Here is a 27,229-nt window from a genome sequence, read left to right as displayed (position 1 = left end):
TATTTATAGCAATAATATATCTTAAAAATATATTATTGTTACAAAGACTGTGTAATTATTTGTTTACTTATTTATTTATATTTTTTATTTAGTACAAAAAAAGAGGAAGAAAGCAAAAGATGAGGCGTAGTCACATGTGAGTGCAGAGAGTCTTTATTGAAGTGTGTGTCTCAGCAGCTCCACACACAAAGATGCTTTTGATGCACAGCTCTTTATTTGGAGCAGAAGCTCCAGTTGGGACAGAGGCCTGTGTGCTGTGCTGCAGTAAGTGAAGTGGAGCTGTAGCTGTAGAGGCGTGAGCTGACAGCAGAGGGCGCTCTGCAGGCTGATCCCAGTGACTGTGTCAGTGGTGGGAACACTGCAGTGTGCTCAGTGTGTGGGACACTGGACTCTGGGAGCCCTGGCTGGCCTCACAGCTCACAGCCACGCCCCCCTCCCTCCACTGCTGTGCGGGGAGCGTCAGGCTGCTGCTCCAGCTGTAGTGGCCGTCCTTTTGCGGCACCGCGGGGCTCCGGCTCTGCTCCCCGCCCGCACCGCCACCGGACACCTTCCAGGACACGCTCCAGTCTGACGGGAAGCCCTTGTTGGCCAGGCACACGAGGGTGGCCTTCCCCTGGGCCAGCTCCTCTCTGGAGGGGGGCAGCACCCAGAGGCTGGGCTCCACTCGCCCCACTGTGGACACACACAAACACACACACAAGTTTTTCTCCATGGAATAATCCAGAAAATAACAAAAGTGACTCCATCAAAACCAGTATTTAATTGTCAATACAAACACCTGTAATTATCTAAATGGAAGATGAAAGTGTTGAAATCGTTCTATGGAACATTCCAGGTAAAGCAAAAACATTTTCAGGTGGTGAACCTCACACCAGTAATCTTGGACTTTCATTACTTCCAAAATATATAGGAAAGTCAGCATAGAATTAAATATGTGTAATGTTATCTAGAATTATCAGAAATGAAGTATTTTTTTTTTTTTTTTTTTTTTTTTCAGTACAAATGTAACTTTTAACCTGACATGAGTGAAAACAGAACTGAGAGGCTCCACTGAAGCAGAACAACAGAACAGTTTCAGAGTTAAAGATAAACTTTTTAAAATCCCCTGAAATGTACAAAGAAAACAAAAGGTCCATAACAACTTTTTATATATATATATATATATATATATATATATATATATATATATATATATATATATATATATATATATATATATATATATATATATATATATATCGACATTAGTAATTAATAAAATTAATTAATTAATTAATTAAAAATAAATAAATAAATAAATAAATAAATTATGTTTCTGTGTTACGACAATTTAAAAACTAAAAATTTGAACTGAAAAATAAAATAAATAATAACTTCCCCCCTAAAACCATAAATTTTAATAAGTGCTTAAACTGGATTCACGCTTCTGTCCGGATGCTTTGCGCCACCTCGGAACCAGCTGTGGTTCTTGAACGCGGAGGACCGGAGCAGCCCGTCCGAACCTGTAGTCCACAACGCATTCTCACGTTTCCTGTACGGAAACAGCGTAAAGGATGTCACGGAACCGCTCGGACCGCTGGTCTCGGTCTTACAGTAGTCCCGCTCTGGTCACGGTCTCAGTCCCGGTCTGGTTCCGGTCTGGTCCCGGACTTGGATCAGTCCTGGTTCAGTCCGTATGCGGTGCAAAGTTCGGCATCGCAGTCACGGGAGTCACGTAAACGGGAAACGGCCGTTATCCGTTTTTTCCATTCTTCTTTTTTAACACAAAATCCAAAACTGAAAAAACAAATCGTTATCCGTTTTTTCATTTTGGTTTTGGAGACAAATAATGAAGAAAACAGTTGTTTTTTCATTTTCTTATTTCTGGTTTTATATTGAAAAACAAATGAACGAATGATACACGGATTGGAATATCTCTGTGGAAATAAACATTTAACAACAGGATTTTGTTTTTTAATTTCATCATTAATTCAAGGCAACTCTAATGAGCATTTGAAAGTTTGATCTTTAAAGGGACACAGTGTTGGTCTGCAGCTCTGTTCACTTCATCCTGATTTAAAGTCAGACTTTTGATACTTGTTTGAATGATTTATTCATTTAGAGTTACAAGAAAAATGAAACATTAAGAAAATATAATGGAAACTAGAGATGGAACAATTTCCATTCAACTTTCGATTTTGGACTCCCAATTTTTTATTCTGTTTGATTTTGATAGCTTCTGTAAATGAACATTATTTTTCATCTTAAAACACAAATGATACTTTTCACACTGAATAAAAAAAACAACAACAAACAAACAATAATGTCATTGTCATTAAAACTCAGAACTTTAGTTACTCTGAGCCAGTGGTGTGCACCGACATTTTGGGGGCAGGTGCTCAGTGAAAAATAAGGGCAGTTTGTGCACATGTGGAACTGTCGGCTGCCTTATTATAGATTGAGATAAAATAAGATCACTGCAAGTCTTGTAACACAGAAATAAAACAAATAGTGGTCAGTAGTGGTCAGTAGGGGGCAGTAGTGTTCAGTAGTGGTCAGTAGTGGTCAGTAGTGGTCAGTAGGGGGCAGTAGTGTGAGCTGTGTGTCTGTCTCCTCTGACTGTGTGACTTTGCATATGTGTGCTGCCTCTCTGCTCCAGCCGTTAAGAGCCCAGTGCTGCTCAGTGTGTGTGCGGGCCCTTCAGAGCCACTCCCACACCAACAACACAATGAGCCTGATGTCCCTGCAGCTGTTCCTGCTGGCCCTGGGGCTCCTGGTTCGGGGTGAGGACATCTGGGTCACAGCACTGCTCCTCTGGACACCTGCGGGGTCTGTCTCAATAACTCTTCTTCTGTTTTTCAGGTTCTTCAGGAGAAATCAGCCTGACTCAGACTCCTAAAGCTGCAGCTGTGGACAAAGGAGCCTCTGTTACTCTCAGGTGTCAGACTAGTACAGATATAACTGATGACCTTGGCTGGTATCTCCAAAGAGGCACAGAACCTCCAATGCTCCTGATATATGATGCCACATACCGTCACTCTGGAGTCTCCAGTCGTTTCAGTGGAAGTGGGTATGGGACAGACTTCTCTCTGACCATCAGTGGATTTCAGGCTGAAGATGAAGGAGTTTATTACTGTCAGCAGGGTTACAGCACACCGTTCACACAGTGAAAAAGACTCGTACAAAAACCTCCTCAGACTGAACTGAAACTGTTCACACTTCACTGAGTTTGACACAGACGCTGCAGATACTGTGTTCATTATTTAATGATGACTTTACTAATATGATAGTGTGTGATAAAAAAGAACCTTTAAAATGTATCTATAACTCCATCCATTCCAAAAAGACTGAGCAGCTGGAAGGCCTCACCCCAGTCAGTCTCACAATGGGAGATACATTATTCATTGAGTTGAAAATACTAAAAAAAAAACTATGAAACCTGATTCAAACAGCAGTTACACATCGATCAACAGCCATATTCCCCGAAAAAGACTGAGGATGAGTATTTTCTTTCAACAAACTGTTCATGTAGTGAATCAAAAATACTCTTGTGCAGGACTGTTTAATAATGTCAATATTTAAGTATGAGACACAAAAGAAGCAAAAGCACACGCCTGAGGTCCACAGCGAGCAGCACACAAACTGTTGTTCTGATACAACTGCTCCCTGTGACCATATTACACACAACTAACAGCTCTATGGGAGTCATTACAAATACTGACATTTTAAATACAACACTGTTATATGATTACCAGAACTGTACACCTGAAAGGCTCAGCTCTGGTTTCTGATGTGGCCTTTTTAAACACATGCAGCTAAAAGACTTACACAGTGTCATCTCTAATAGGAAGATGAAAGCAGTGGATAAGAACACGTGTTGTTGAGGTAATTTTTATGGAATTAAAAAAAGTTTAAAATTCATCCACAAACTAAGATGATGTTTAACCTGAGTCAATTCAAACTGATACTAAAAATGTATAAGAGCAACAGTTAGTGAATGTGAAGCTGTAACTCCATTCAAAAATGTTAAACTAACAAATAAAACAAATGAACATTTGACTTCAAAACATTTGATTCACATTGTTCTTCCTTCTTTATGTATTTATTATTTTTATATCTATTCAAGTCATTACAGGTCTGTAGTTTTGTTTTTATGGTTCTGTTTCAGTAAAAATAAAACTAGTGAAAGAACATGTGCAGGCCTCAGCTTTGCTCTGATCTGACACTGAACCATTTTAGGGTCTGATCAAAAGGTCAAAGGTCACGATGTGAGTTTGTTTTTTCTCGTATTGTCCCTTTAACTTGCAAATGTTCTTTGAACTGTCTCAAAGCCAAATACATGAACTCACAGGTACTTTGTTTTAGATACTAGAATCAAAACAAAGTGCATGCAGCTGCTTTTAAAAGTGAAATAAACCTGTACACTGCATCTAATGTGGTATCACCATGTTTCAGACCACGTGTGTTTGCACTGCTGATCTAAACCTTGACCACAAACTCACAAATAGAAGCAGAAAATGACCAATAAACATATTAACAGTATTACATACGGATAAAACATTAAGTCATGACCTTACAGTGTAATATGTGGCTGATTTTTACTGTGTTCCGACCTGAAAGATTTAATATTAGTAAATGAAAAGAAGACACAGAGCGTTGCCTTTCACGTCCAGATTGTGTTTGTGGCAAAGAGGAAGTTTTGCCATAAAACCCAACCTGAAGCAACGCCACTGGCATAAATGTTCTGTGTCACCAATACATTTCTAATCCCTTATTAAAAACAATAGTTACAGTACAGTACTTATTAATGACACGTGAACAGGTTCAAATGTAAACTTAGTATTAATTTACCCAAAATAAAAACATATATTAAATTACTATACCAAATACCAAATTACCAAAAAAAAAAAATGAAATAACAAAAACCTCTGTGGTGATATACTTAAGGTGCACTACACAAGGGATTTAAATTCCTCAACATTTGTTATTTCTTCCCTCCATGTCAGATCTTTACTAGGACCAAGACATGAATCAGTCAGACAGTTTTGTGAATCATCTAAAGCTGCAGAGAGTGGAAGAGCAGACTCTTGGATACTTTGAGCATCTGTGAAGACGAGACACGTGTCATACATAAAGACATATTGAGTTCACATTTTGGCAAACTCTAGTCAGGTCATGAACATGAAATAAGAAGAGAAGACGCCTCAAAATGACCCCTGAGTGACCCTGCTGTAAACTGAAGAGAGAACGACTCAATATCATTTACCTCCACACATCACTGCTTGTCAGATAGATACAGGTGTGCCCATTTAACCAAGATAAATAAAATGATATAAAGTGGTCAGTAGTGTTCAGTAGTGGTCAGTAGTGGTCAGTAGTGGTCAGTAGGGGGCAGTAGTGTGAGCTGTGTGTCTGTCTCCTCTGACTGTGTGACTTTGCATATGTGTGCTGCCTCTCTGCTCCAGCCGTTAAGAGCCCAGTGCTGCTCAGTGTGTGTGCGGGCCCTTCAGAGCCACTCCCACACCAACAACACAATGAGCCTGATGTCCCTGCAGCTGTTCCTGCTGGCCCTGGGGCTCCTGGTTCGGGGTGAGGACATCTGGGTCACAGCACTGCTCCTCTGGACACCTGCAGGGTCTGTCTCAATAACTCTTCTTCTGTTTTTCAGGTTCTTCAGGAGATTACAGCCTGACTCAGACTCCTAAAGCTGCAGCTGTGGACAAAGGAGCCTCTGTTACTCTCAGGTGTCAGGTTAGTACAGATGTAAGGCAATATCTCGCCTGGTATCTTCAGAAAGGAACAGAACCTCCAAAGCTCCTGATATATGCTGCTACTTCTCCTCACTCTGGAGTCTCCAGTCGTTTCAGTGGAAGTGGTTCAGGATCTGATTTCTCTCTGACCATCAGTGGATTTGAGGCTGAAGATGCAGGAGTTTATTACTGTCAGCAGTGTAGATACTACCCATTCACACGGTGAAAAAGACTCGTACAAAAACCTCCTCAGACTGAACTGAAACTGTTCACACTTCACTGAGTTTGACACATACACTGCAGATACTGTGTGCGTCATTTAATAATAGAAATATTACAAATCTGTGAACCCTTGTTCATACAGCAGTTACACATCAAACAAAAGTCGTATTCCCCGACAGAGACAGACTCAATTAAAAATTGTAAGAATAAATGAAGAGCAGCTACATATTGAAGTCAAAGCTTTGCTTTTATAAATACACATATGAAGCAAGTGAATGAAAAGCCAACCCTCATAACCTGACCTCAAACCTACATTTATTCCAAACACTAAAGTGTGTGATAGAAAAAAGGAAGAATTCCATTGAAATGATGTAAAGACACAAAGATGCTTTTGATGCACAGCTCTTTATTTGGAGCAGAAGCTCCAGTTGGGACAGAGGCCTGTGTGCTGTGCTGCAGTAAGTGAAGTGGAGCTGTAGCTGTAGAGGCGTGAGCTGACAGCAGAGGGCGCTCTGCAGGCTGATCCCAGTGACTGTGTCAGTGGTGGGAACACTGCAGTGTGCTCAGTGTGTGGGACACTGGACTCTGGGAGCCCTGGCTGGCCTCACAGCTCACAGCCACGCCCCCCTCCCTCCACTGCTGTGCGGGGAGCGTCAGGCTGCTGCTCCAGCTGTAGTGGCCGTCCTTTTGCAGCACCGCGGGGCTCCGGCTCTGCTCCCCGCCCGCACCGCCACCGGACACCTTCCAGGACACGCTCCAGTCTGACGGGAAGCCCTTGTTGGCCAGGCACACGAGGGTGGCCTTCCCCTGGGCCAGCTCCTCTCTGGAGGGGGGCAGCACCCAGAGGCTGGGCTCCACTCGCCCACTGTGGACACACACACAAACACACACACAAGTTTTTATTTATCCAGAAAATAACAAAAGGTGACTTCATCAAACCAGTTTAATTGTCAATACAAACAACTGTAATTATATAAATGGAAGATGAAAGTGTTGAAATCGTTCTATGGAACATTCCAGGTAAAGCAAAAACATTTTCAGGTGGTGGACCTCACACCAGTAATCTTGGACTTTAATTACTTTCAAAAAGAAAAAAAAAAAAAAGAAAAGTCATCATAAAAACATGTATTGTTGTAGAATAATTATCAGAAATTAGGTCAACTTTTTTTTTTTTCTTCTTTTTTTAAAGTAACTTTCAGACTGAAATGAGTGAAAACAGAACTGAGAGACTCCAGTGAAGCGGAACAACAGAAAAGTTTCAGAACTAAAGATAAACTTTTTAAAAATCCCCAGAATTAAACACAGAAAAAAATCCATATCCACATTTTTTTTGTTTTTTTGTTTTCTTTTCAAATATCAATACTAATAATTAAAATAATTAGTTTCTTTCTTACAACATTTTAACAATTTAAAATTTGGACAGAAAAAAGAAATAAAAAATAATTTTAATAAAAACTTAAACTTTAATAAGTTACAGCGTGAATAAAATATTTCTCTATAAACGGAATATTTAAATTAAATTTAAATTTAAAGTCACTAATTTATATTTACTGTGGGGATGATAAGAAGACACTGCTCACCCATAACTCCAAACAGTATTTAGAATAAAACAGAAAACAATCAAATGATGTCAGGCTTCAGAAATAGAAACAGATGAATCACAAACTAAACCAAAGTGTCATTTAAAGTGAACATAAAGAGATGACTTACAGTTGAGCTCCAGTCTGGTTCCTCCACCGAACATGTACCACAGTGATACAAACTCATGGAGTGGTCGTACAAAAACCTGCAGCCGCTCAGAGAACACCACAAAACCATTCAGCTGTACAGAGACTGATAAACAACTGACAAACAGCTCACATTTACACATTTAAACTGAAAAACACTGTTTACAAGAAAAATGTTTTAACAGACATATCTACATGAGTAACTGATAATTACTGACAATACTTGACAAATACTTGATGTTACACACACACACACACACACACACACACACACACACACATATAAAAAAAGATATTTGAATGGATGAATGATGCTGATGATGAATAAAAGAAAATATGAAGATGAAGAACACAATTAAAATAGGAGTTGAATATAAATATATATGTGGAATTAAACACTTAAAACGATCATTTGATTGATAATTTTATTGTCAGGTTCAGTTATAGTAATACATGTGTTTTACTAGTCCTGGTGTAAAGTCACATTTTTATCACACTCAATTATTCAATATAAAATTATTCACAACATATTAGACGTTTTACAATGAATTAGAAAGGGACAAAAACACTTCCCTGAGGTCCTCCACAAGGAAAGATTTGAAATGATCTTTAAAGGGACACAGTGTTGGTCTGCAGCTGTGTTCACTTCATCCTCATTGAGATCGAGGCTTTTGATCATTGTTTTAATAAATTATTCATTGATAATTGTCCACAAGAAAAAGGATAAAATGAGGAAATATAATGTTCACACAATACAACGACTAAATGAACAAAAGGTCATATCAGTGTGTCTATGCACTTGTCTGGAAAACATTTGACTTACATTTTGGTCAGAACTCAAAAACTAAAGTATCTTTGTGTAGAAAGTATTTAACCTGAATAATATTTTCAGACATTGGAAAAGTAATATTAATGAATCATCTGGTTTCATCTGTTTTTGCTGAATTAAAGTTTGTTTTGAATATGAAAGGAGCAGAAACACATCCCTGTTATCCACAACATTCACATTTATCAAATACATTTTATTCATATTTATTTCTTCCTGTAAATTACAATTGATAATCTTTACTAATATAATCTTTACTAAATGTTCACTTTACTCTTCAAATTTAGTTTATTTAATCATTTTGTTATTTATATTAAAATGGTGAGAACAGAACCTGTGTCTTTTCGTTCATGTGGTTCTCTATCAGTAATATTTACAGATTTAGGATTAGCTTTTAATCTCAAACATTTTAGGGTCGTAGAGATCAAAGGTCACTGTGTGAGTTTGTGTATGTGCTGCCTCTGCTCCAACTCTGCTCTCTGTAGTGGCCAGTAGTGGTCATGGGCCCAAAAGTATTTTAAATATTAGTAAAATCACTTTTATTCATTTCCATAATATTTGTAAGGTCAGAAGTGTCCTGTTCAAACCTGATGTTGAGAAAGTTGTTCATGTTTTTGTTTGGATTCGACTGTTGTAATGCACTTTATGTTTGTCTTAATAATCACTCACTAAACAAACTCCAGTTCATTCCAGATCCTGCTGCTAGAATTGGAACCAAAACTCAGCACTTTGAGCACATTACACCCATTTGATTGTCACTTCACTGGTGCCTGTTAAACAAAGAAGTGATTTTCAAATGTTATTATTGCTCTTTAAATCTCCACATGCTTTGGCTCCTTCCTACATCTGTGACATGCTTTTAGAAGTCACTCCACTCAGACCTCTCCGTTCATCCAATCAACAACTTTGAACAGTGTCATGAATACAGCCCCGATCTGGTGAGGGCGCCTTCATGTACTATGGCCCAATTCTCTGGAGCTCTCTGACAACTCCCATCACAAACTCTCACTCTGCTGCTGTGTTTTAAACTAGATTTAAACCTTTGAATTCTCACAAGATTTGGGTTGAATTAAATTATGCATTTAACTAATCTGTTACATATTTACAATTGCATGATTTTATTCTATGTTCCTGTACTGTATCTGTGCTGTATAAATACAGTCATGACACAGACCCTGCAGCTGTTCAGTGTGCTCCATGTCTGTGTGGGAGCCTCATTTCCATAGACAAACACTTTGCATGAACAGCTGCATGGTCCAGTGGGACACTTTATAGTCCTGAGAGGTGCACTCTGGAGCACTGGCAGCTGTCCTTCATGACAACACAAGCCACATACGGCCTCCTCATCACCAACATGACTTTGGTGTGCGTCCTCATGTGGACTGTCCTCTGCTGCTGCTTCACAGGTAAAGTCCAGAGAGTCCCACTGCTGTCCTCTGTCCACATCCGTCCCTCTGAGACCAACCAGACTAAACCATCAGGTGCTTTGTGTTTGTGTGTTCAGAGTCCAGAGGACAGGTGACAGTGAGTCAGGCTGGAGCAGTGAGGGCCGCCCTGGGGGACACCGTCAACATACGCTGTACTGTCAGTCCAGAATGTGCATGGCAATAGCTACTTACACTGGTACCAACAGAGAGATGGAGAGAAACCTAAACTTCTTATATATCTTACATCTAACAGAGCCTCAGGTGTCCCAGTCGTTTTTCAGGCAGTGGATCTGGGTCTGACTTCACTCTGACCATCAGTGGAGTTCAGCCTGAAGATTACACTGTGTATTACTGTCAGAGTTTCACTACCATCAACAGTCAGTGGCTGTTCACACAGTGAAAAAGACTCGTACAAAAACCTCCTCAGACTGAACTGAAACTGACTCACTTCACTAAACTCAGACTGAGACACAATCAAATGAGAGTTAAGCCCAGGCTAAAATAATAACAATAACAACAACAACAACAATAATAATAATAATAATAATAATAATAATAATAATAATAATAATAATAATAATAATAATAAATACATTTGTAAAGTCATTCATTATGTAAAAACCATTTGAATGAATCAAAGTCATGTTCTAAAGTCATGTTAGTGATAGTGTAGAATGAAACACTTTGTAGTGTCAAAGTGACAAAAATATGAAGACAAAGAACAAACAAAAACAGGAGAAATATCAAGGTGGAAATAAACATTTAACAACAGGAATTTTGTTTTATAAATTCATTATAATTTCAAGGTAACACTAATGATCATTTGAAAGTTTGATCTTTAAAGGGACACAGTGTTGGTCTGCAGCTCTGTTCACTTCATCCTGATTTAAAGTCAGACTTTTGATACTTGTTTGAATGATTTATGCATTTAGAGTTACAAGAAAAAATTTAAAATTAGAAAATATAATTTTAACGCAACGCAACTAAATTAAAAACACTTGTTGATCTGTCCTTCAACTGTTTTAGTCCAACATCACCACAGAATATTCATTATTAAGCCACATTTACACAAACTAGAATCTTTATACAATATATGTTTAGATTCTATTAATTATCAATGTATTTCTGTCCTTGTCCTGTTCACAGTGACTCACTTTTGGTCAGGACTCAAAAGCTGAAAAAGTCTCAGAGTCAAACTCTTGTTTTCATTTCTACATTCAAATGAAACATATTGTCTTCATAATATTGAGAATGAAGGACAAAAACACATCCCTGTGGTCCCAGCAAACACATTTTATTCACATCACTTGAGTTTCTATTTAGTTGTTCCCCTAAAGTCACAGTGAGTTCAAAATGTGATCTTTAGTCACACTTTTCATGTGTTCATTATTTATAATGTCGTGTCTTTGCTTTGGATCAGAACCTGGGTTCTTTCTTTTCTGTGCTTCTGTACCAGGAAATATCAATGAAACATATTTAGGTTTAGACTTTCTCCATTTCAGGGCCTAGTCAAAGGGTCAAAGGTCACTGTGTGAGTTTGGATATGAGTGCCTCTGCTCCAGCTCTGCTCTCTGTAGTGGTCAGTGGTGGTCAGTAGTGGTCAAAATCTGAATCTTTATTAATGAACACACACATAATTTGGTGAAGTTTGTTTTAAGTACAGCACTGAAAAGACACTTGCATCAACTGTGTCAACAATTGAAACATAAAAAGACAAAAACAGTCCAATAAAAAGTCACATTCAGTCCAGAGTCTTGGTAAGTTTTCTTATGACAGAGGAGATCAAACTGTTTTTTTCTTTCTGTTGACTCTGGTTCACTCTCCATCCTCTTCCTGCTTGATCTAAGTGTGACCTTTGACACCATCTCTTGTTCCATCCTTCTTGATCGACTCTCTTCTTTTGGCATCACTGGCACAGCCCTCTCCTGGTTTCACTTCTATCTCTCTGACCGCACCCCGTTCATTCAACTCAAATCTTTCACCTCTTTCACCAGTCTCCATCACCACCGCTGTTCCCCAAGGTTCTGTCCTCAGCCCCCTGCTGTTCATCCTCTATCTCCTCCCCTGTGAACACATTTTCTGGAAACATCACATCCACTTCCACTGCTACATGGAGCTGCTACACCCAGATCTACCTCTTCATCAAACCAAACTCCACACTCCCACCCTCCTCCCTTATCAACTGTCTTGATGAAGTTACATCCTGTTTCACCTCAAACGTCCTCAAACTCAACAACAATAAAACCAAACTTCTCCTTGTAGGCACCAAATCCACCCTAAGCAAGATCTCTCCTCTCTCCATTTCCACCGACTGCTCCTCCATCTCTCCCTCCCCTCAGGTAGAGAGTCTGGGTGTCATCCTCGATAACACTCTCTCCTTCACCTCTCATATCAACAATATCACTCGCTCCTCCTACTTTCACCTCCACAACGTCCACCACCTCCGCCCTTCCCTCACTCCACACTCCACTGCCATCCTTGTTCACAGCCTTGTCACCTCCCGTCTGGATTACTGCAGTTTCCTTCTGTTTGGTCTCCCACAGAAATTCTCCATAAACTTCCACTGATCCAAAACTCAGCTGCTCCATTGACCACATCACAAACCCTACAACAGTTCTCTCCGCTCCTCCTCCTCCTCTCTCCAGCTCTCTGTTCGCTCTGTCCATCTCCTCACCATGGGGGGAGCAGAGCCTTCAGTCGGTCTGCTCCTCAGCTCTGGAACACTCCTCCTTCAGACTTCTACAACACTCACTCACTCCCACATTTCATATCCAAACTCATAACACCCCTATTCAGACTGGCCTATTCACTCCACCACACCACCTGTCACTCCTCCTGCCACCTGCCATGTCTTACCCTGCCTCGCTGCTGCCGTCCTCATCCATGTCCACCTCATTACTGCACATTAGAGTTTGTCTTCTGTTCTACGCACTACACTCTAATGTTGTAGTACTCGAGACAGCTCTTGGTCTCAAAACTGGTCTTCAGACCACTTTTTTACGGTCTTGGTCTTGTCTTGGTCAAAGGTGCATTTGGACTCGGTCTTGTCTCAATCTTGATGCCATTTGGTCTTGGTCTTGTCTTCGAACTTGAGGTCTGACACTCGATAAGTGTGATATTTCATTACAGCTGGTGAATGTGCAGAGGCTGCTCAATATCACGGCAAAACCAGATAGATAATGAAGATAATGTAAATGCAAATGTTATAAACTTGAAAAAAAACAACAACACTAGATTCACTTTGAAGTAGTTTTCTGTAAAGTGCCAGTGGAAGTGGGATTAAAGGAAGGGTTCTCAAACTGTGGGTCAGGGTCTAAAATTGCATTGATACATATGTGCCAAAATAACTGTAAAATACAAATAAATGTAGGAAATAATGGAAAAGATGGTCTTGATTTGGGCCATGGTCTTGATCTTGTCTTGGTCTTGACCTTTAAAAGTCTTTGTTTTGTCCTGGTCTCGACTCTCAGAGGTCTCGGTCTTGTCCTGGTCTCAGGACCCTGTGGTCTTGGACTGATCTTTGTCTCGATTAGTGCAGACTTGACTACAACACTACTCCACTCACATCACACCTATACTGTTTTCATTCACAGAACGAACACTGCACTACACCACTGACACCTACATACTCACAACCTCATACGAACAGAGTTGACCTGCTGAAGTGAACATGGGCGATGTTGCTCCCACTAGCCTTAGCAACAGATGTGATTGATAGTGTTGCTAAGCGGCTGCTCCCAGCTAAAGCAGCGGTCTGGGTGTGAAGTTTTACGTAGGAACAGTTGAAAGCTGTGGGTGACGTCACACTGTCTTAGTCACCTTCTTTATACAGTCTATGCTTACACATTTTCATGAGGATTTCAGTATTGGTCTGTAGTAGTCAGTATTGGTCTGTAGTGGTCAGTAGTGGTCAGTAGTGATCAGTAGTGTTCAGTAGGGGGCAGTAGTGGTCAGTAGTGGTCAGTAGTGGTCAGTAGGGGGCAGTAGTGTGAGCTGTGTGTCTGTCTCCTCTGACTGTGTGACTTTGCATATGTGTGCTGCCTCTCTGCTCCAGCCGTTAAGAGCCCAGTGCTGCTCAGTGTGTGTGCGGGCCCTTCAGAGCCACTCCCACACCAACAACACAATGAGCCTGATGTCCCTGCAGCTGTTCCTGCTGGCCCTGGGGCTCCTGGTTCGGGGTGAGGACATCTGGGTCACAGCACTGCTCCTCTGGACACCTGCGGGGTCTGTCTCAATAACTCTTCTTCTGTTTTTCAGGTTCTTCAGGAGAAATCAGCCTGACTCAGACTCCTAAAGCTGCAGCTGTGGACAAAGGAGCCTCTGTTACTCTCAGGTGTCAGACCAGTTCAAGTGTAGGGAGTGCACTCGACTGGTTTCATCAGAAAGGCACAGAACCTCCAAAGCTCCTCATATATGCTGCTTCTTCTCGTCACTCTGGAGTCTCCAGTCGTTTCAGTGGAAGTGGTTCAGGATCTGATTTTTCTCTGACCATCAGTGGATTTGAGGCTGAAGATGCAGGAGTTTATTACTGTCAGCAGCGTTCCAGCTGGCCACTCACACAATGATAAAGACTCGTACAAAAACCTCCTCAAACTGAAATGAAACTGTTCACACTTCACTGAGTTTGACACAGACACTGAGTTCATTATTTAATAATTTTATTTCGTTTTTGATTGTGATTCATGAAAAAAAGAAAGAAAAAAAAAAAAGAAAAGGGTAAATTACTATGACTACTACTACTACTACTACTAATAATAATAGTAATAAATAATAATAATAATAATAATAATAATAAATAATAATAATAATAATAATAAATAATAATCTTTCCAACAAAACTGAGCAGCTGAAAGGCCTAACCCCAGTCAGTTTCACAATAGGAGCTAAATGAACAATCTAAAACGATTATTCATGAGTTGGAAATACTTAAAAATCTATGAAACCTTATTCATACAGCAGTTATACATTAAATTAAAGCTGTATTCCCCAAATGAGACAGAGTCAATTAAAAATGTAAGGATAAAGGAGCAGTCATTGAAGTCAAAGCTTTTCTTTCCACTCTCAAAGCCTGACCTGCCTTTCCCTGAAACAAAGATTTGTCCCATTTCCCTGATGAATATATTCATGGATTTATTCACAACATTCAGGATTTATAAATACACATATGAAGCAAGTGAATGAAAAGCCAACCCTCATAACCTGACCTCAAACCTACATTTATTCCAAACACTAAAGTGTGTGATACTACAATATAATTTTTTATTATAATTTTTTAAATTGTAGTGGTTCCCAAACTTTGCGCCTGCAGATGGATTTATGACACACTTTAAAAACAACACAGGTCGACCGAAGTGCCACAAAACATAACCATGAAAACATAAAAACAACATCTGTATAAAACAGAATGTAAAAAGAAAAAAAAAAAAGACAAATATGGTCAAATGTCCCATGTCAAAGTGAACAAATGTGTTTTAAGAAGAGATTTGTAAAGAGGGAGAGAAGAGTCCTGTCTAATGTGCAGAAGCAGCTCATTCAGTGTTGGTGGTGCCACGACAAAGGCCCCGTCCCCTCTGAGCTTCTGTCTGCTCTTAGACACACTCAGGACGAGCTGCAGCACGAGTGTGAGGATGGAGGAGCTCAGAGAGGTTCAAAGGAACAGCGCCGTTCAAACACTTTCACACTAATACAAGCTGTTTACACTGGATCCTAAAGTGCCCAGGCTCCAGTGAAGAGACCATCAAACCAAACTCATGTGCTCCCATTTTCACATGTGCTTTTCTTCATCTAGGAGTCAATGTGATCTTTCCTTTTTTTTTTTTTCTTTTCCTTTTATAAAATCAACAGTTACAACCAGCAGCCTGTAAGTGACATGGACATGGTTTTATCACATGCCCAGTACTCAGACTGTATATATAAATATTCTTTATACAGTCTATGGCCCAGTATTGGTAACTACACCTAAAGTCTTCATCTGCATGTTTCCAAACGTCTTCTGGTAAGTGTGAATAGAGAATATACAGGTGCAACGTGGACTAGTCGTCACTCTGAGTCTCAGGTGGTTTCAGTGGAAGTGGTTCAGGATCTGATTATTCTCTGACCATCAGTGGATTTGAGGCTGAAGATGCAGGAGTTTTATTACTGTCAGCAGAGTTACAGCTCACTGATCACACAGTGAAAAAGACTCGTACAAAAACCTCCTCAGACTGAACTGAAACTGTTCACACTTCACTGAGTTTGACACAGACGCTGCAGATACTGTGTTCATTATTTAATGATGACTTTACTAATATGATAGTGTGTGATATAAAAGAAAAAAAAGAACCTTTAAAATGTATCTATAACTCCATTCATTCCAAAAAGACTGACCAGCTGGAAGGCCTCACCTCAATGAGTCTCACAATGGGAGATAAATTATTCATTGACTTGAAAATATAAAAAAAAACTATGAAACCTGATTCAAACAGCAGTTACACATCGATCAACAGCCGTATTCCCCGAAAAAGACTGAGGATGAGTATTTTCTTTCAACAAACTGTTCATTTAGTGAATCAAAAATGCTCTTGTGCAGGACTGTTTAATAATGTCAATATTTAAGTATGAGACACAAAAGAAGCAAAAGCACACGCCTGAGGTCCACAGCGAGCAGCACACAAACTGTTGTTCTGATACAACTGCTCCCTGTGACCATATTACACACAACTAACAGCTCTATGGGAGTCATTACAAATACTGACATTTTAAATACAACACTGTTATATGATTACCAGAACTGTACACCTGAAAGGCTCAGCTCTGGTTTCTGATGTGGCCTTTTTAAACACATGCAGCTAAAAGACTTACACAGTGTCATCTCTAATAGGAAGATGAAAGCAGTGGATAAGAACCTGTGTTGTTGAGGTAATTGTTATGGAATTAAAAAGAAAATTCATCCACAAACTAAGATGATGTTTAACCTGAGTCAGTTCAAACTGATACTAAAACTGTATAAGAGCAACAGTTAGTGAATGTGAAGCTGTAACTCCATTCAAAAATGTTAAACTAACAAATAAAACACATGAACGTTTGACTTCAAAACATTTGATTCACATTGTTCTTCCTTCTTTCTGTATTTATTATTTTTATATCTAATCGGGTCATTACAGGTCTGTAGTTTTGTTTTTATGGTTCTGTTTCAGTAAAAATAAACTAGTGAAAGAACATGTGCAGCTCAGCTTTGCTCTGATCTGACACTGAAACATTTTAGGGTCTGGTCAAAAAGGTCAAAGGTCACATGTGTGGTTTTTTCTTGTATTGTCCCTTTAACTTGCAAATGTTCTTGAACTGTCTCAAAGCCAAACACATGAACTCACAGGTACTTTTTTTAGATACTAGAATCAAAACAAAGTGCATGCAGCTGCTTTTAAAAGTGAAATAAACCTGTACACTGCATCTAATGTGGTATCACCATGTTTCAGACCACGTGTGTTTGCACTGCTGATCTAAACCTTGACCACAAACTCACAAATAGAAGCAGAAAATGACCAATAAACATATTAACAGTATTTACATACGGATAAAACATTAAGTCATGACCTTACAGTGTAATATGTTGGCAGATTTTACTGTGTTCGACCTGAAGATTTAATATGTAAATTAAAAGAAGACACGGAGCGTTGCCTTTCACGTCCAGATTGTGTTTGTGGCAAAGAGGAAGTTTTGCCATAAAACCCAACCTGAAGCAACGCCACTGGCATAAATGTTCTGTGTCACCAATACATTTCTAATCCCTTATTAAAAACAGTAGTTACAGTACAGTACTTATTAATGACACGTGAACAGGTTCAAATGTAAACTTAGTATTAATTTACCCAAAATAAAAACATATATTAAATTACTATACCAAATACCAAATTACCAAAAAAAAAAAAATGAAATAACAAAAACCTCTGTGGGATATACTTCAGGTGCACTACACAAGGGATTTAAATTCCTCAACATTTGTTATTTCTTCCCTCCATGTCAGATCTTTACTAGGACCAGACATGAATCACTCAGACAGTTTTGTGAATCATCTAAAGCTGCAGAGAGTGGAAGAGCAGACTCTTGGATACTTTGAGCATCTGTGAAGACGAGACATGTGTTATACATAAAGACATATTGTTCACATTTTGGCAAAGTCTCAGGTNCTACTATATTTAATTTTAGTGATTATACATAGATATGGGTACAGTGCTATATATCAGACAGTAACACATACCAGTGAATAAGAAGCCCTCCCTTCAAAATACATTCGGGGTTACTGTATACTGAAGTGACCTTTGACCTTTGGACCAGACCCTAAAATGGTTCAGTGTGGGATCAGAGCAAAGCTGAGGCCTGAACACAATAGAAACAGTGTCTGTGAGTTTATTCTTGTGAGTCGTGTGTTTAGTTGGATTGTTTGTGATTCAGAGCAGTAAATCCAGAAGAACAAATGAGTCCAGAGCTGCTCTGTTCCAAACACACATTTAACATGACACATGAATCTGATCACACTGGATCAGGAGAGAGGCCAGTCACACTTCACTGTCACATTTACAACATCCAGACTCTGATGAAAATAATCAAATGGATATTTATTTTAATCAAAAATGTCCATGTTTTTTTTTTTTTTTTTTTTTTTTTTTTTTTTTTTTTAATTCATTGCATTAATAGTTTAATTCATCAATGAGTTTGTCAATGCTTAATTTGTAGTAATTTATGAGTTTCTGTTCATTTATTTCTTTCCCTCAGTGAGAGCTACTTTTACAAAACAGAAATGTCACAGAGCTGCTCCTAATGTGATGAATCATATTTGAATTATTTTGCGTCATATTAATTATTCCTAAATCCTTTGGGGAGAAGGAGCTGGAGAGACACTGGCAGCTCCAGAGGCTCAGACTGGACACTCACACTGATAATTGTATTTAAAGGTGCACTGCGTATAGTGGAGGGTTCACCTCCTGCATGTCTCTATGCAAATGTTATTGCTTTGTCTAAAATGTTCCGCAGTATAGACCTACTTAGCAAGAGGGAGACAACAGGTCAGTACTCTACATTACAGTTCAGATCTGTGGAGAAGTGCCCTACTCACAGAATAAAAGTTTGTGTTTTAGAGCAAGAGAAACATTCATAATGAATAAATGCTAGACGGATATGTTTAAAGCCACATGAGGGAACATTCCAGGCAAAACAAATAATGTCTCACCGTGCAACATTAACTAATGATTTATAAATGTGGGTTAATCATAAATGTTTAACTAAGGCATGATGTCAAATGCCAACTAGTAAGAGGTGAATTTTCATTTGTCATTTGCTGTATACATTATACATTAGTACATAAATATCTATATATAGACTTTATATATTTTCCTTTTTGTTACAAAAAGTCTTACTGTATTCTTGTATACTTTTAGTATCACATTAATACTTTGTTGCAGCTGCAGCTCAGTTCAGTTTCACTTCAGTCTGAGGTTTTTGTACGAGTCTTTTTCACTGTGTGAACACTATTTGACTGTTGATGTTGTGAACACTTGTACAGTAATACACAGCAAAGTCTTCAGGCTGAACTCCACTGATGGTCAGAGTCACGGCAGATTTAGATCCACTGCCTGAAAAACGACTGGGGACACCTGAGGCTCGATTAGACGTATCATATATAAGAGCTTTAGGAGGCTCTCCATCTCTCTGTTGGTACCAGTCTAAGTCAGCTGTATAAGCCACAGCTGGACTGACAGTACAGCGTATGTTGACGGTGTCCCCCAGGGCGGCCCTCACTGCTCCAGCCTGACTCACTGTCACCTGTCCTCTGGACTCTGAACACACAAACACAAAGCAACTGATGGTTTAGTCTGGTTGGTCTCAGAGGGACGGATGTGGACAGAGGACAGCAGTGGGACTCTCTGGACTTTACCTGTGAAGCAGCAGCAGAGGACAGTCCACATGAGGACGCACACCAAAGTCATGTTGGTGATGAGGAGGCCGTATGTGGCTTGTGTTGTCATGAAGGACAGCTGCCAGTGCTCCAGAGTGCACCTCTCAGGACTATAAAGTGTCCCACTGGACCATGCAGCTGTTCATGCAAAGTGTTTGTCTATGGAAATGAGGCTCCCACACAGACATGGAGCACACTGAACAGCTGCAGGGGCTGTGTAATTTTATAATTAATAATAATATATAATAATAATAATAATAATAATAATAATAATAATAATAATAACAATAATTATTATTATTATTTTATTATTATTATTATATTATTATATTAATACACTTTTACCATAATTATTTTTATTAATAAAATATTTGTGGATTGTTCCTCTTTCTGAGTAAAAACATTGTCATCTCCTTGTGAACAGTGTTTTTCAGTTTGTGTAAATGTGAGCTGTTTGTCAGTTGTTTATCAGTCTCTGTACAGCTGAATGGTTTTGTGGTGTTCTCTGAGCGGCTGCAGGTTTTTGTACGACCACTCCATGAGTTTGTATCACTGTGGTGGACGTTCGGTGGAGGAACCAGACTGGAGCTCAACTGTAAGTCATCTCTTTATGTTCACTTTAAATATGATACTTTGATTCTGTCTGTTTTTTATCTGTATGTTTCTGAAGTCTGAGTTTATTTGATTTCTTACATTTATGGAGGTTTTGTTCAAATGTCCAAAAGCTTCCTGAGGCCCCAGGCCTTCTTATTATTCCCTCAGAAATGTACAAATTTAAATACTAAAAGTTCTCTTAATCTGTTAGTGTGAAAGTTTTACACAAAACTTTTTTCTGAAGGTTTTGCTTATTAAAATAAAGATTTAAAGAAGTAAATATTTTGTTTCACATTTACCATGATGTTTTTGATGGCAATTTTTTATTTAATATATCATGGCAATTTTTATGCACTTTTTTTTTTTTTTTTTTTATTTATTTATTTTTTTTATTATTTCAGTTTAATAATAATAATAATAATCAAAATATGAAAAAGTGTCAGTTCTTGTTCAAAGTTTGGGGACTTTTCTCAGTTTATCTTTAGTTCTGAAACTTTCCTGCCGTTCAGCTTCAGTGGAGCCTTTCTATCACACTTCCGTTTTCACTCAGTTCAGGCAAAAAATTACATATTTTAAGAAAAGCTATTAATTAAACTTTTTTTCCCTGAATAATATATATATATATATATATATATATATATATAATATATATATATATATATATATATATATATATATAAATGTGTTTCTCATTCCACGTGTAGGTCTCACCCTATAGCTCGGTTCCTCTACCAGAGCCTAGCTTGAGATATATATATATAATATATATATATATATATATATATATATATATATATATATATATATATATATATATATATATATATATATATATATACACACATATCCCGTCAGTGTGTGTGTAAGTGTGTTTGTGTGTGTGTCCACAGTGGGGCGAGTGGAGCCCAGTCTCTGGGTGCTGCCCCCCTCCAGAGAGGAGCTGGCCCAGGGGAAGGCCACCCTCGTGTGCCTGGCCAACAAGGGCTTCCCGTCAGACTGGAGCGTGTCCTGGAAGGTGTCCGGTGGCGGTGCGGGCGGGGAGCAGAGCCGGAGCCCCGCGGTGCCGCAAAAGGACGGCCACTACAGCTGGAGCAGCAGCCTGACGCTCCCCGCACAGCAGTGGAGGGAGGGGGGCGTGGCTGTGAGCTGTGAGGCCAGCCAGGGCTCCCAGAGTCCAGTGTCCCACACACTGAGCACACTGCAGTGTTCCCACCACTGACACAGTCACTGGGATCAGCCTGCAGAGCGCCCTCTGCTGTCAGCTCACGCCTCTACAGCTACAGCTCCACTTCACTTCAATAAAAACAAAGGAAAAAAATAAAAAAAAAAAAAAAAAACTGCACTCAACTCTGTCCACATTTTTTGTCTATTGAAACATCTCAGTTCAAATCTGTTATCATGTTATAAATATGTAGATGATAACTTCACTTCACTTCACTTCAATCTGGAACATTCCCAAATGCGTTGAAAACTGCGGTCATTAAGCCTCTCCTAAAGAAGAGCAGTCTCTTGATGCCACAGTACTGAACAATTTCCGACCCATCTCAAATCTGCCGTTTTTTTGGCAAAGTCCTTGAAAAAGCTGTTTACCAACGCTTACGAACTTTCTCCAAATGAACAACTCCTTTGATGTTTTCCAGTCAGGTTTTAGAGCCCACCACAGCACTGAGACTGCTCTTATCAAGGTGACAAATGACATCCGCTGAACACTGATGCAGGCAAAGTCTCAGCTTGATCCTGTTAGATCTGAGTGCTGCTTTGACACTGTCGATCATGGGATCCTCTTACAGAGACTAGAGGACTGGGTGGGCATCTCTGGTACTGTACTAAACTGGTTCAAGTCCTATCTAGAAGACAGGAAGTATTTTGTTGAAATTGGAAACTGTGTCTCAGATGACATGGCCTGACCTGTGGGGTGCCTCAGGGGTCATCCTGGGCCCCCTGTTGTTCAATCTCTACATGCTGCCATTAGCCAGTTAATTAGCAGCAATAACGTGTCGTACCACAATTATGCAGACGACACTCAGATCTACGTCTCTCTGGCAGCAGGAGACTATGGACCAGTGGAGTCACTTGGTCACTGCATCCAACAGATCAGTGTGTGGATGCAAAACAACATTCTCCAGCTAAACTCTGACAAGACTGAAGTCATAGTGTTTGGTCCACAGAAACAAAGGACAGTGTCAGCAGTCACCTCCAGTCTCTCGCTCTAAAACCTTCAATCAGGCAAGAAATCTAGGGGTAATAATGGACTCAGACTTGAACTTTAACAGTCACATAAAATCAATAACATCTGCAGCCTTTTACCATCTAAAAAACATAGCAAAAATCAAAGGTTTACTGTCTAAATCAGACTTGGAGAAACTTATCCATGCATTTGTCTCCAGTAGGTTAGACTACTGTAATGGTCTGCTCACTGGTCTCTCCAAACGAGCTGTGAGACAGCTGCAGAACATCCAGAATGCTGCAGCTCGGGTCCTTACTCGAACTAGGAAGTACGAGCACATAAGTCCTGTGCTCAGGTCTCTGCACTGGCTCCTGTGCCTCAGAGAATAGACTTTAAAGCAGCTCTGCTTGTGTACAAGTCTCTCCATGGCCGAGCACCCAAAGTACATCTGTGACATGTTAGTGTCATATGAAACCATCTCGCACTCTGAGGACCTCAGGGACCGGCCTCCTGCTGGTGCCCAGAGTCAGAACTAAACAAGGGGAGTCAGCGTTTCAGGTTCATGCAGCTAAAACCTGGAACAGTCTTCCTGAACATGTGAGACAGACTCTTCTGTGACGCTGTTTAAATCCAGACTCAAAACATTTCTGTTTAACTGTGCATATAACTGAAAGGTTTCATTCCTCACTCTTCTCTCCAATTTATGTCTCTCTTTTTAATTTTAATCTTCATGATTATTTATTTTTTTTTTTATTATGATTTTAATGTATTTCTTATTCTGTAAAGCACTTTGAATTACTTTGTGTACGAATTGTGCTATACAAATAAACTTGCCTTGCCTTGCCTTAAAATGTTAAACAAAAACATAATGAATAATAATAAATAACAACTTCCTTTATGTCTTTTGGTTCTCCAGTTTGTGTGCATATAAAGAATACAATAATAATAATAATAACAATAATAATAATAATAATAATAATAATAATAATAATAATAATAATAATAATAATAATAATAATAATGTAGCTTTTTCAGATGCTCAAACTCACTTTACAGTTTGGTGCATTCTTCATTCACTCCTCCCTCTGTGGTGGTGAGATTTTATTGTAGCCACATCTGCCCAGGGACAGACTGATGGATGTCTGTGCCATTTGCCCCTCCCACCACAACCAGCACTCACACACCTCATTATAATAGGCAATGTGGGTGAAGTGTCTTGCTTAAAGACACAACGACAGTCTCCATTAGAGCCCCTGCTGCCAGTGGTGTCCCATCCGAGTCCTGAGCAGCTCTGCTGAGCTTCAGAGATCTGATACAGTTTCCTACAGCAGGGGGCGACATGGTGCTGGTGGAAACAGAAAACAACAGAAAACATTCCTCATGTTTTGAGCACATGTGAGACGTGACCTTCTCTAATAAACATAAACACAGAACAAACTGTGCAACAAAAACACCTTTTAACCCAGTTTTTCCTGAATTTAGGAGAAAAAAATATAATAAATAAATAAATAAATAAATAAATAAATAAAACTCTAGTATTCTAAGTATGCAGACACTGTGACACTGGGCCATGTAACAGTAAGTAAATACATGACAAATATAAAAGGCTACACACACGTGAGCCTGATGAACAGTAGAAATGAACACATCCCACTGCCTATGACAGGGACAAGCTGAACTACACATTTACTAAAGTTCATTTATTTAAGATTTTAAAAAATAAAATAATAAAAAAAAAAACTGTTGAGTATTTTTTTTTTTTTTTTTAGGTTTAAAATTCTACTTGCTGGTTTGCAATCATGACATCATACTAAGAAATTCCATCAAGGTTACGTAACAACCATTTGTTTTATTATTGATATCACACTGATTCAACACTATCCATCTGCCCAGAGCCTCAAATCCTCACATATACAGGGCCACTGCCACCAGCAGGGGGCACCAGGTTTCTTCTTTTTTTTTTTTTTTTTTATAAGTTCATTTCTTGAGTGACACTGACAAACGCTTTTTTTTCTTTTTTTTTTTTTTTTTCTTTTGTTGTTGAGTTCATATTTACTGTGTCTATCAGAATGGTTTCAGTTGTTTCATTTCAGTGATTTGCATTTGTGATGCATTTAAATGAATCCTTTCTCTGGAGTCATAAGACATTTGTAGGCGACTCATAAAAAGAACAGACTGATTTCCCTTTGGATCATATTGTTCTTCTCCATGAAATCTCCAAAAGGTAAATTCACAAATGTTGAGCCTGATCATTTCTCTGAGTGACTAGAGCTGAGAACTTACTGTATGACAACACAAATCTGAACAAAACTCATCACCTTCCTCGCTCTCGCGCTCAGACTTCTCAAACCCATCTTTTTTCTATTATTATTATTATTAATTATATTATTATTATTATTATTATTATTATTATTATTATTATTGTTATTAGGTGTAGAAGTAGTAGTAGTAGTAGTAGTAGTAGTAGTAGTAGTAGTAGTATTGACTTATAGACCTACTTTTTCTTTTTTCTTTCTTTTCTTTTCTTTTTTTTTTTTTTCTTCACAAAATTAACGTTAGTTCTGTATGTGCGTGTAATATTCTAAGTCACCACGAGATGTCAGTGTACGCTCGTATTCTCACGGAGCATCGGCGTTGGCCTGAAGTCACTTTTGTTTTGTCCAGCGCGCGGTGTAACCCACTGTGACGTCACGAGACACACATTAATACGTTAAAATACAAAAACTCAGATTTATAAAGGATTAAAAAAATATATATATTAAAAAAAAGGACAAACTGGTCAGATCTGTGGAGAGGCGTCACACTGCCAATTATATGCATGTTGTTTTGTTTGTTTGTTTGTTTTTGTTTAGTTTTTTTTGTATTTTATTTGTACTTAAAAGACCTGACTGAACACATGTGAGAAAGAAATGTTTTGTGTCATTACATTGGGCATAACATTCCAGGAAAAGATCTCCATGGAAACAACCCGAAAGATTACATAATGCAGCTTTAACTTTAGTTTTAAGTCTATGTTGAGTCCATGCATTTCCTGGTTTGTAGGTCTGAAGGTTTCCAAACTAAACCAGGTTTAAACCAGGACTAAACATAGGACTAAACCAGGTCTAAACCAGGACTAACTAAACTAGGACCAAAAATAGGACTAAACCAGGACTAAACCGAGACCAAACCTAGGACTAAACCAGGATGAAACCAGGACTGAACCAGGACCAAACATAGGACTAAACCAGGACTAAAACAGGATTAAAACAGGACCAAACATAGGACCAAACATAGAACTAAACCAGGACTAAAGCAGGACCAAACATAGGACTAAACCAGGACTAAAACAGGATTAAAAAAGGACCAAACCAGGACTAAACCAGAACCAAACATAGAACTAAACCAGGACTAAAGCAGGACCAAACATAGGACTAAACTAGGACTAAAACAGGATTAAAACAGGACCAAACCAGGACTAAACCTAGACCAAACATAGGACTAAACCAGGACCAAACATAGGACTAAACCAGGACTAAAACAGGATAAAAACACGACCAAACATAGAACTAAACCAGGACCAAACATAGGACTAAACCAGGACTAAAACAGGATTAAAACAGGACCAAACCAGGACTAAACCAGGACTAAACCAGTACCAAACATAGGACTAAACCAGTACCAAACATAGGACTAAACCAAGACCAAACATTGGACTAAAGTAGTAAACCAGCAGGACTAAACCAGGTCTAAGCTCCTTTCCTCGTTACTGTTTATCCACAGCTCATCCTCCCATCCCTGCGCGCGCTTCGGCAACCCGCAGCCTGTAGTACGCACATGACGTCTTCGCTCGTGCACGGTGACGTCGCCCCTGTGTGCGCGTGCCCGGAGGAGCCCGTGCGCGTCCGCCTGGGTGTGTCCGCGTTAAATGTTCAGGTGCCTTCTCAGCTCATTCTGTTTCGACTGGGAACACTTGAACTGCGCCATGGACGTCCCCGCGCTCAGACCTCTGCTTCTGCTCGTCCTCCTCTCCGGTGAGCTCACACTTTTTCCAACAAATACACTTTCTCTCCCCTGCCAACGCTACCCGCTCCAATTAGGGCCAAACAGGGCGACTTTCACGCGTAAAATGTTTCTGGATCAAGCAGCGCGGGCTCGTAAATGAAACGTCTCCTACTTTTTACGCGTTGTCCAACTCCACCTCTCGTTGTTTTCGTTTGCAGATCCTTCTTTAGTGGCAAAAACGTTAAATAGCTGCTCTTAAATTGTTGCATGAGTCCAGTCAGTGCGTGTGGAGTTTGGATACGAAGCAGCGTGTTCATTCATTCTCCTCCCACTTATGTTATATTTGCAAACTGGAATAATTGCTTTTAAATTGTGGCAAATAATTGTGGAAAGTAGGCTACGCGCGTTTTGGACACGTACACGCACCATAAAGTGGTTTTAAATGTTCTTAAGCTTGATTTAAAGTGTCCTCAGTCATTGTTTTCGTGTTTCTCAGGTATAACCGTTTGCCAAGAGGGCATTCTACCGGACGGCCCCGTAGAAGCGCTCGTGGGGAGTGACGTGACGCTAAACACGTTACTGTCCAAGCCCGAGTTCACTTTTATCCTGTGGAACTTTAACG

General features: G+C 39.3%; 2 protein-coding genes and 3 gene segments (V, D, J or C); 4 read left to right on the top strand and 1 right to left on the bottom strand.

Moving 5' to 3' along the window:
- Positions 1-192: 192 nt before the first annotated feature.
- LOC110162641 (immunoglobulin kappa light chain-like) lies at positions 193-19,997 on the bottom strand. Its single transcript, XM_055157023.1, has 4 exons — positions 19,842-19,997; positions 19,428-19,743; positions 7,662-7,693; positions 193-672 (listed from the first exon to the last, which is right to left on the bottom strand). Exons 1-4 carry the CDS (start codon positions 19,930-19,932, stop codon positions 344-346), a joined length of 768 nt encoding a protein of 255 aa, XP_055012998.1. The 5' UTR covers positions 19,933-19,997; the 3' UTR covers positions 193-343.
- LOC129410019 (Ig kappa chain V region 3381-like) lies at positions 5,338-5,955 on the top strand. The segment is given in 2 exon segments: positions 5,338-5,568; positions 5,648-5,955. Coding segments are annotated over 2 exon segments (456 nt in total).
- On the top strand, positions 9,799-21,749 carry LOC110157744 (immunoglobulin kappa light chain-like). The segment is given in 4 exon segments: positions 9,799-9,910; positions 10,009-10,324; positions 20,426-20,457; positions 21,347-21,749. Coding segments are annotated over 4 exon segments (768 nt in total).
- LOC110158806 (immunoglobulin kappa variable 3-11-like) lies at positions 13,873-14,496 on the top strand. The segment is given in 2 exon segments: positions 13,873-14,109; positions 14,189-14,496. Coding segments are annotated over 2 exon segments (456 nt in total).
- Positions 21,750-26,470: 4,721 nt separating the features above from the next.
- The window catches only part of LOC110160829 (carcinoembryonic antigen-related cell adhesion molecule 5-like), a 55,052-nt gene continuing 54,293 nt past the window's right edge, over positions 26,471-27,229 (top strand). The window contains exons 1-2 of the mRNA XM_020925503.2: positions 26,471-26,636; positions 27,104-27,229. The exon at positions 27,104-27,229 is cut by the window's right edge and continues 204 nt beyond it. Of these exons, the coding sequence (XP_020781162.2) occupies positions 26,531-26,636; positions 27,104-27,229 (232 nt within the window). The 5' untranslated portion in view covers positions 26,471-26,530. The remainder of the gene's footprint in view (positions 26,637-27,103) is intronic.

The sequence above is a fragment of the Boleophthalmus pectinirostris genome, unplaced genomic scaffold (genome assembly GCF_026225935.1).
Source record: "Boleophthalmus pectinirostris isolate CB_2022bp ecotype Guang Dong unplaced genomic scaffold, ASM2622593v1 HiC_scaffold_21, whole genome shotgun sequence".
Taxonomy (NCBI): Eukaryota; Metazoa; Chordata; class Actinopteri; order Gobiiformes; family Gobiidae; genus Boleophthalmus; species Boleophthalmus pectinirostris.
The sequence above is the reverse complement of the archived record's forward strand: the minus strand, read 5'-3'. Positions and strand labels throughout refer to the sequence as shown.

Coding starts and splice junctions, on each gene's coding strand:
- LOC110162641 (XM_055157023.1), bottom strand. CDS start 19,932: ATGACAACACAAGCCACATACGGCCTCCTCATCACCAACATGACTTTG. Junction 7,694..19,427: donor AACAGTCAAATAGTGTTCAC/ACAGTGAAAAAG, acceptor ACTGTGGTACAT/GTTCGGTGGAGGAACCAGAC. Junction 673..7,661: donor AACCAGACTGGAGCTCAACT/GTAAGTCATCTC, acceptor GTGTGTCCACAG/TGGGGCGAGTGGAGCCCAGC.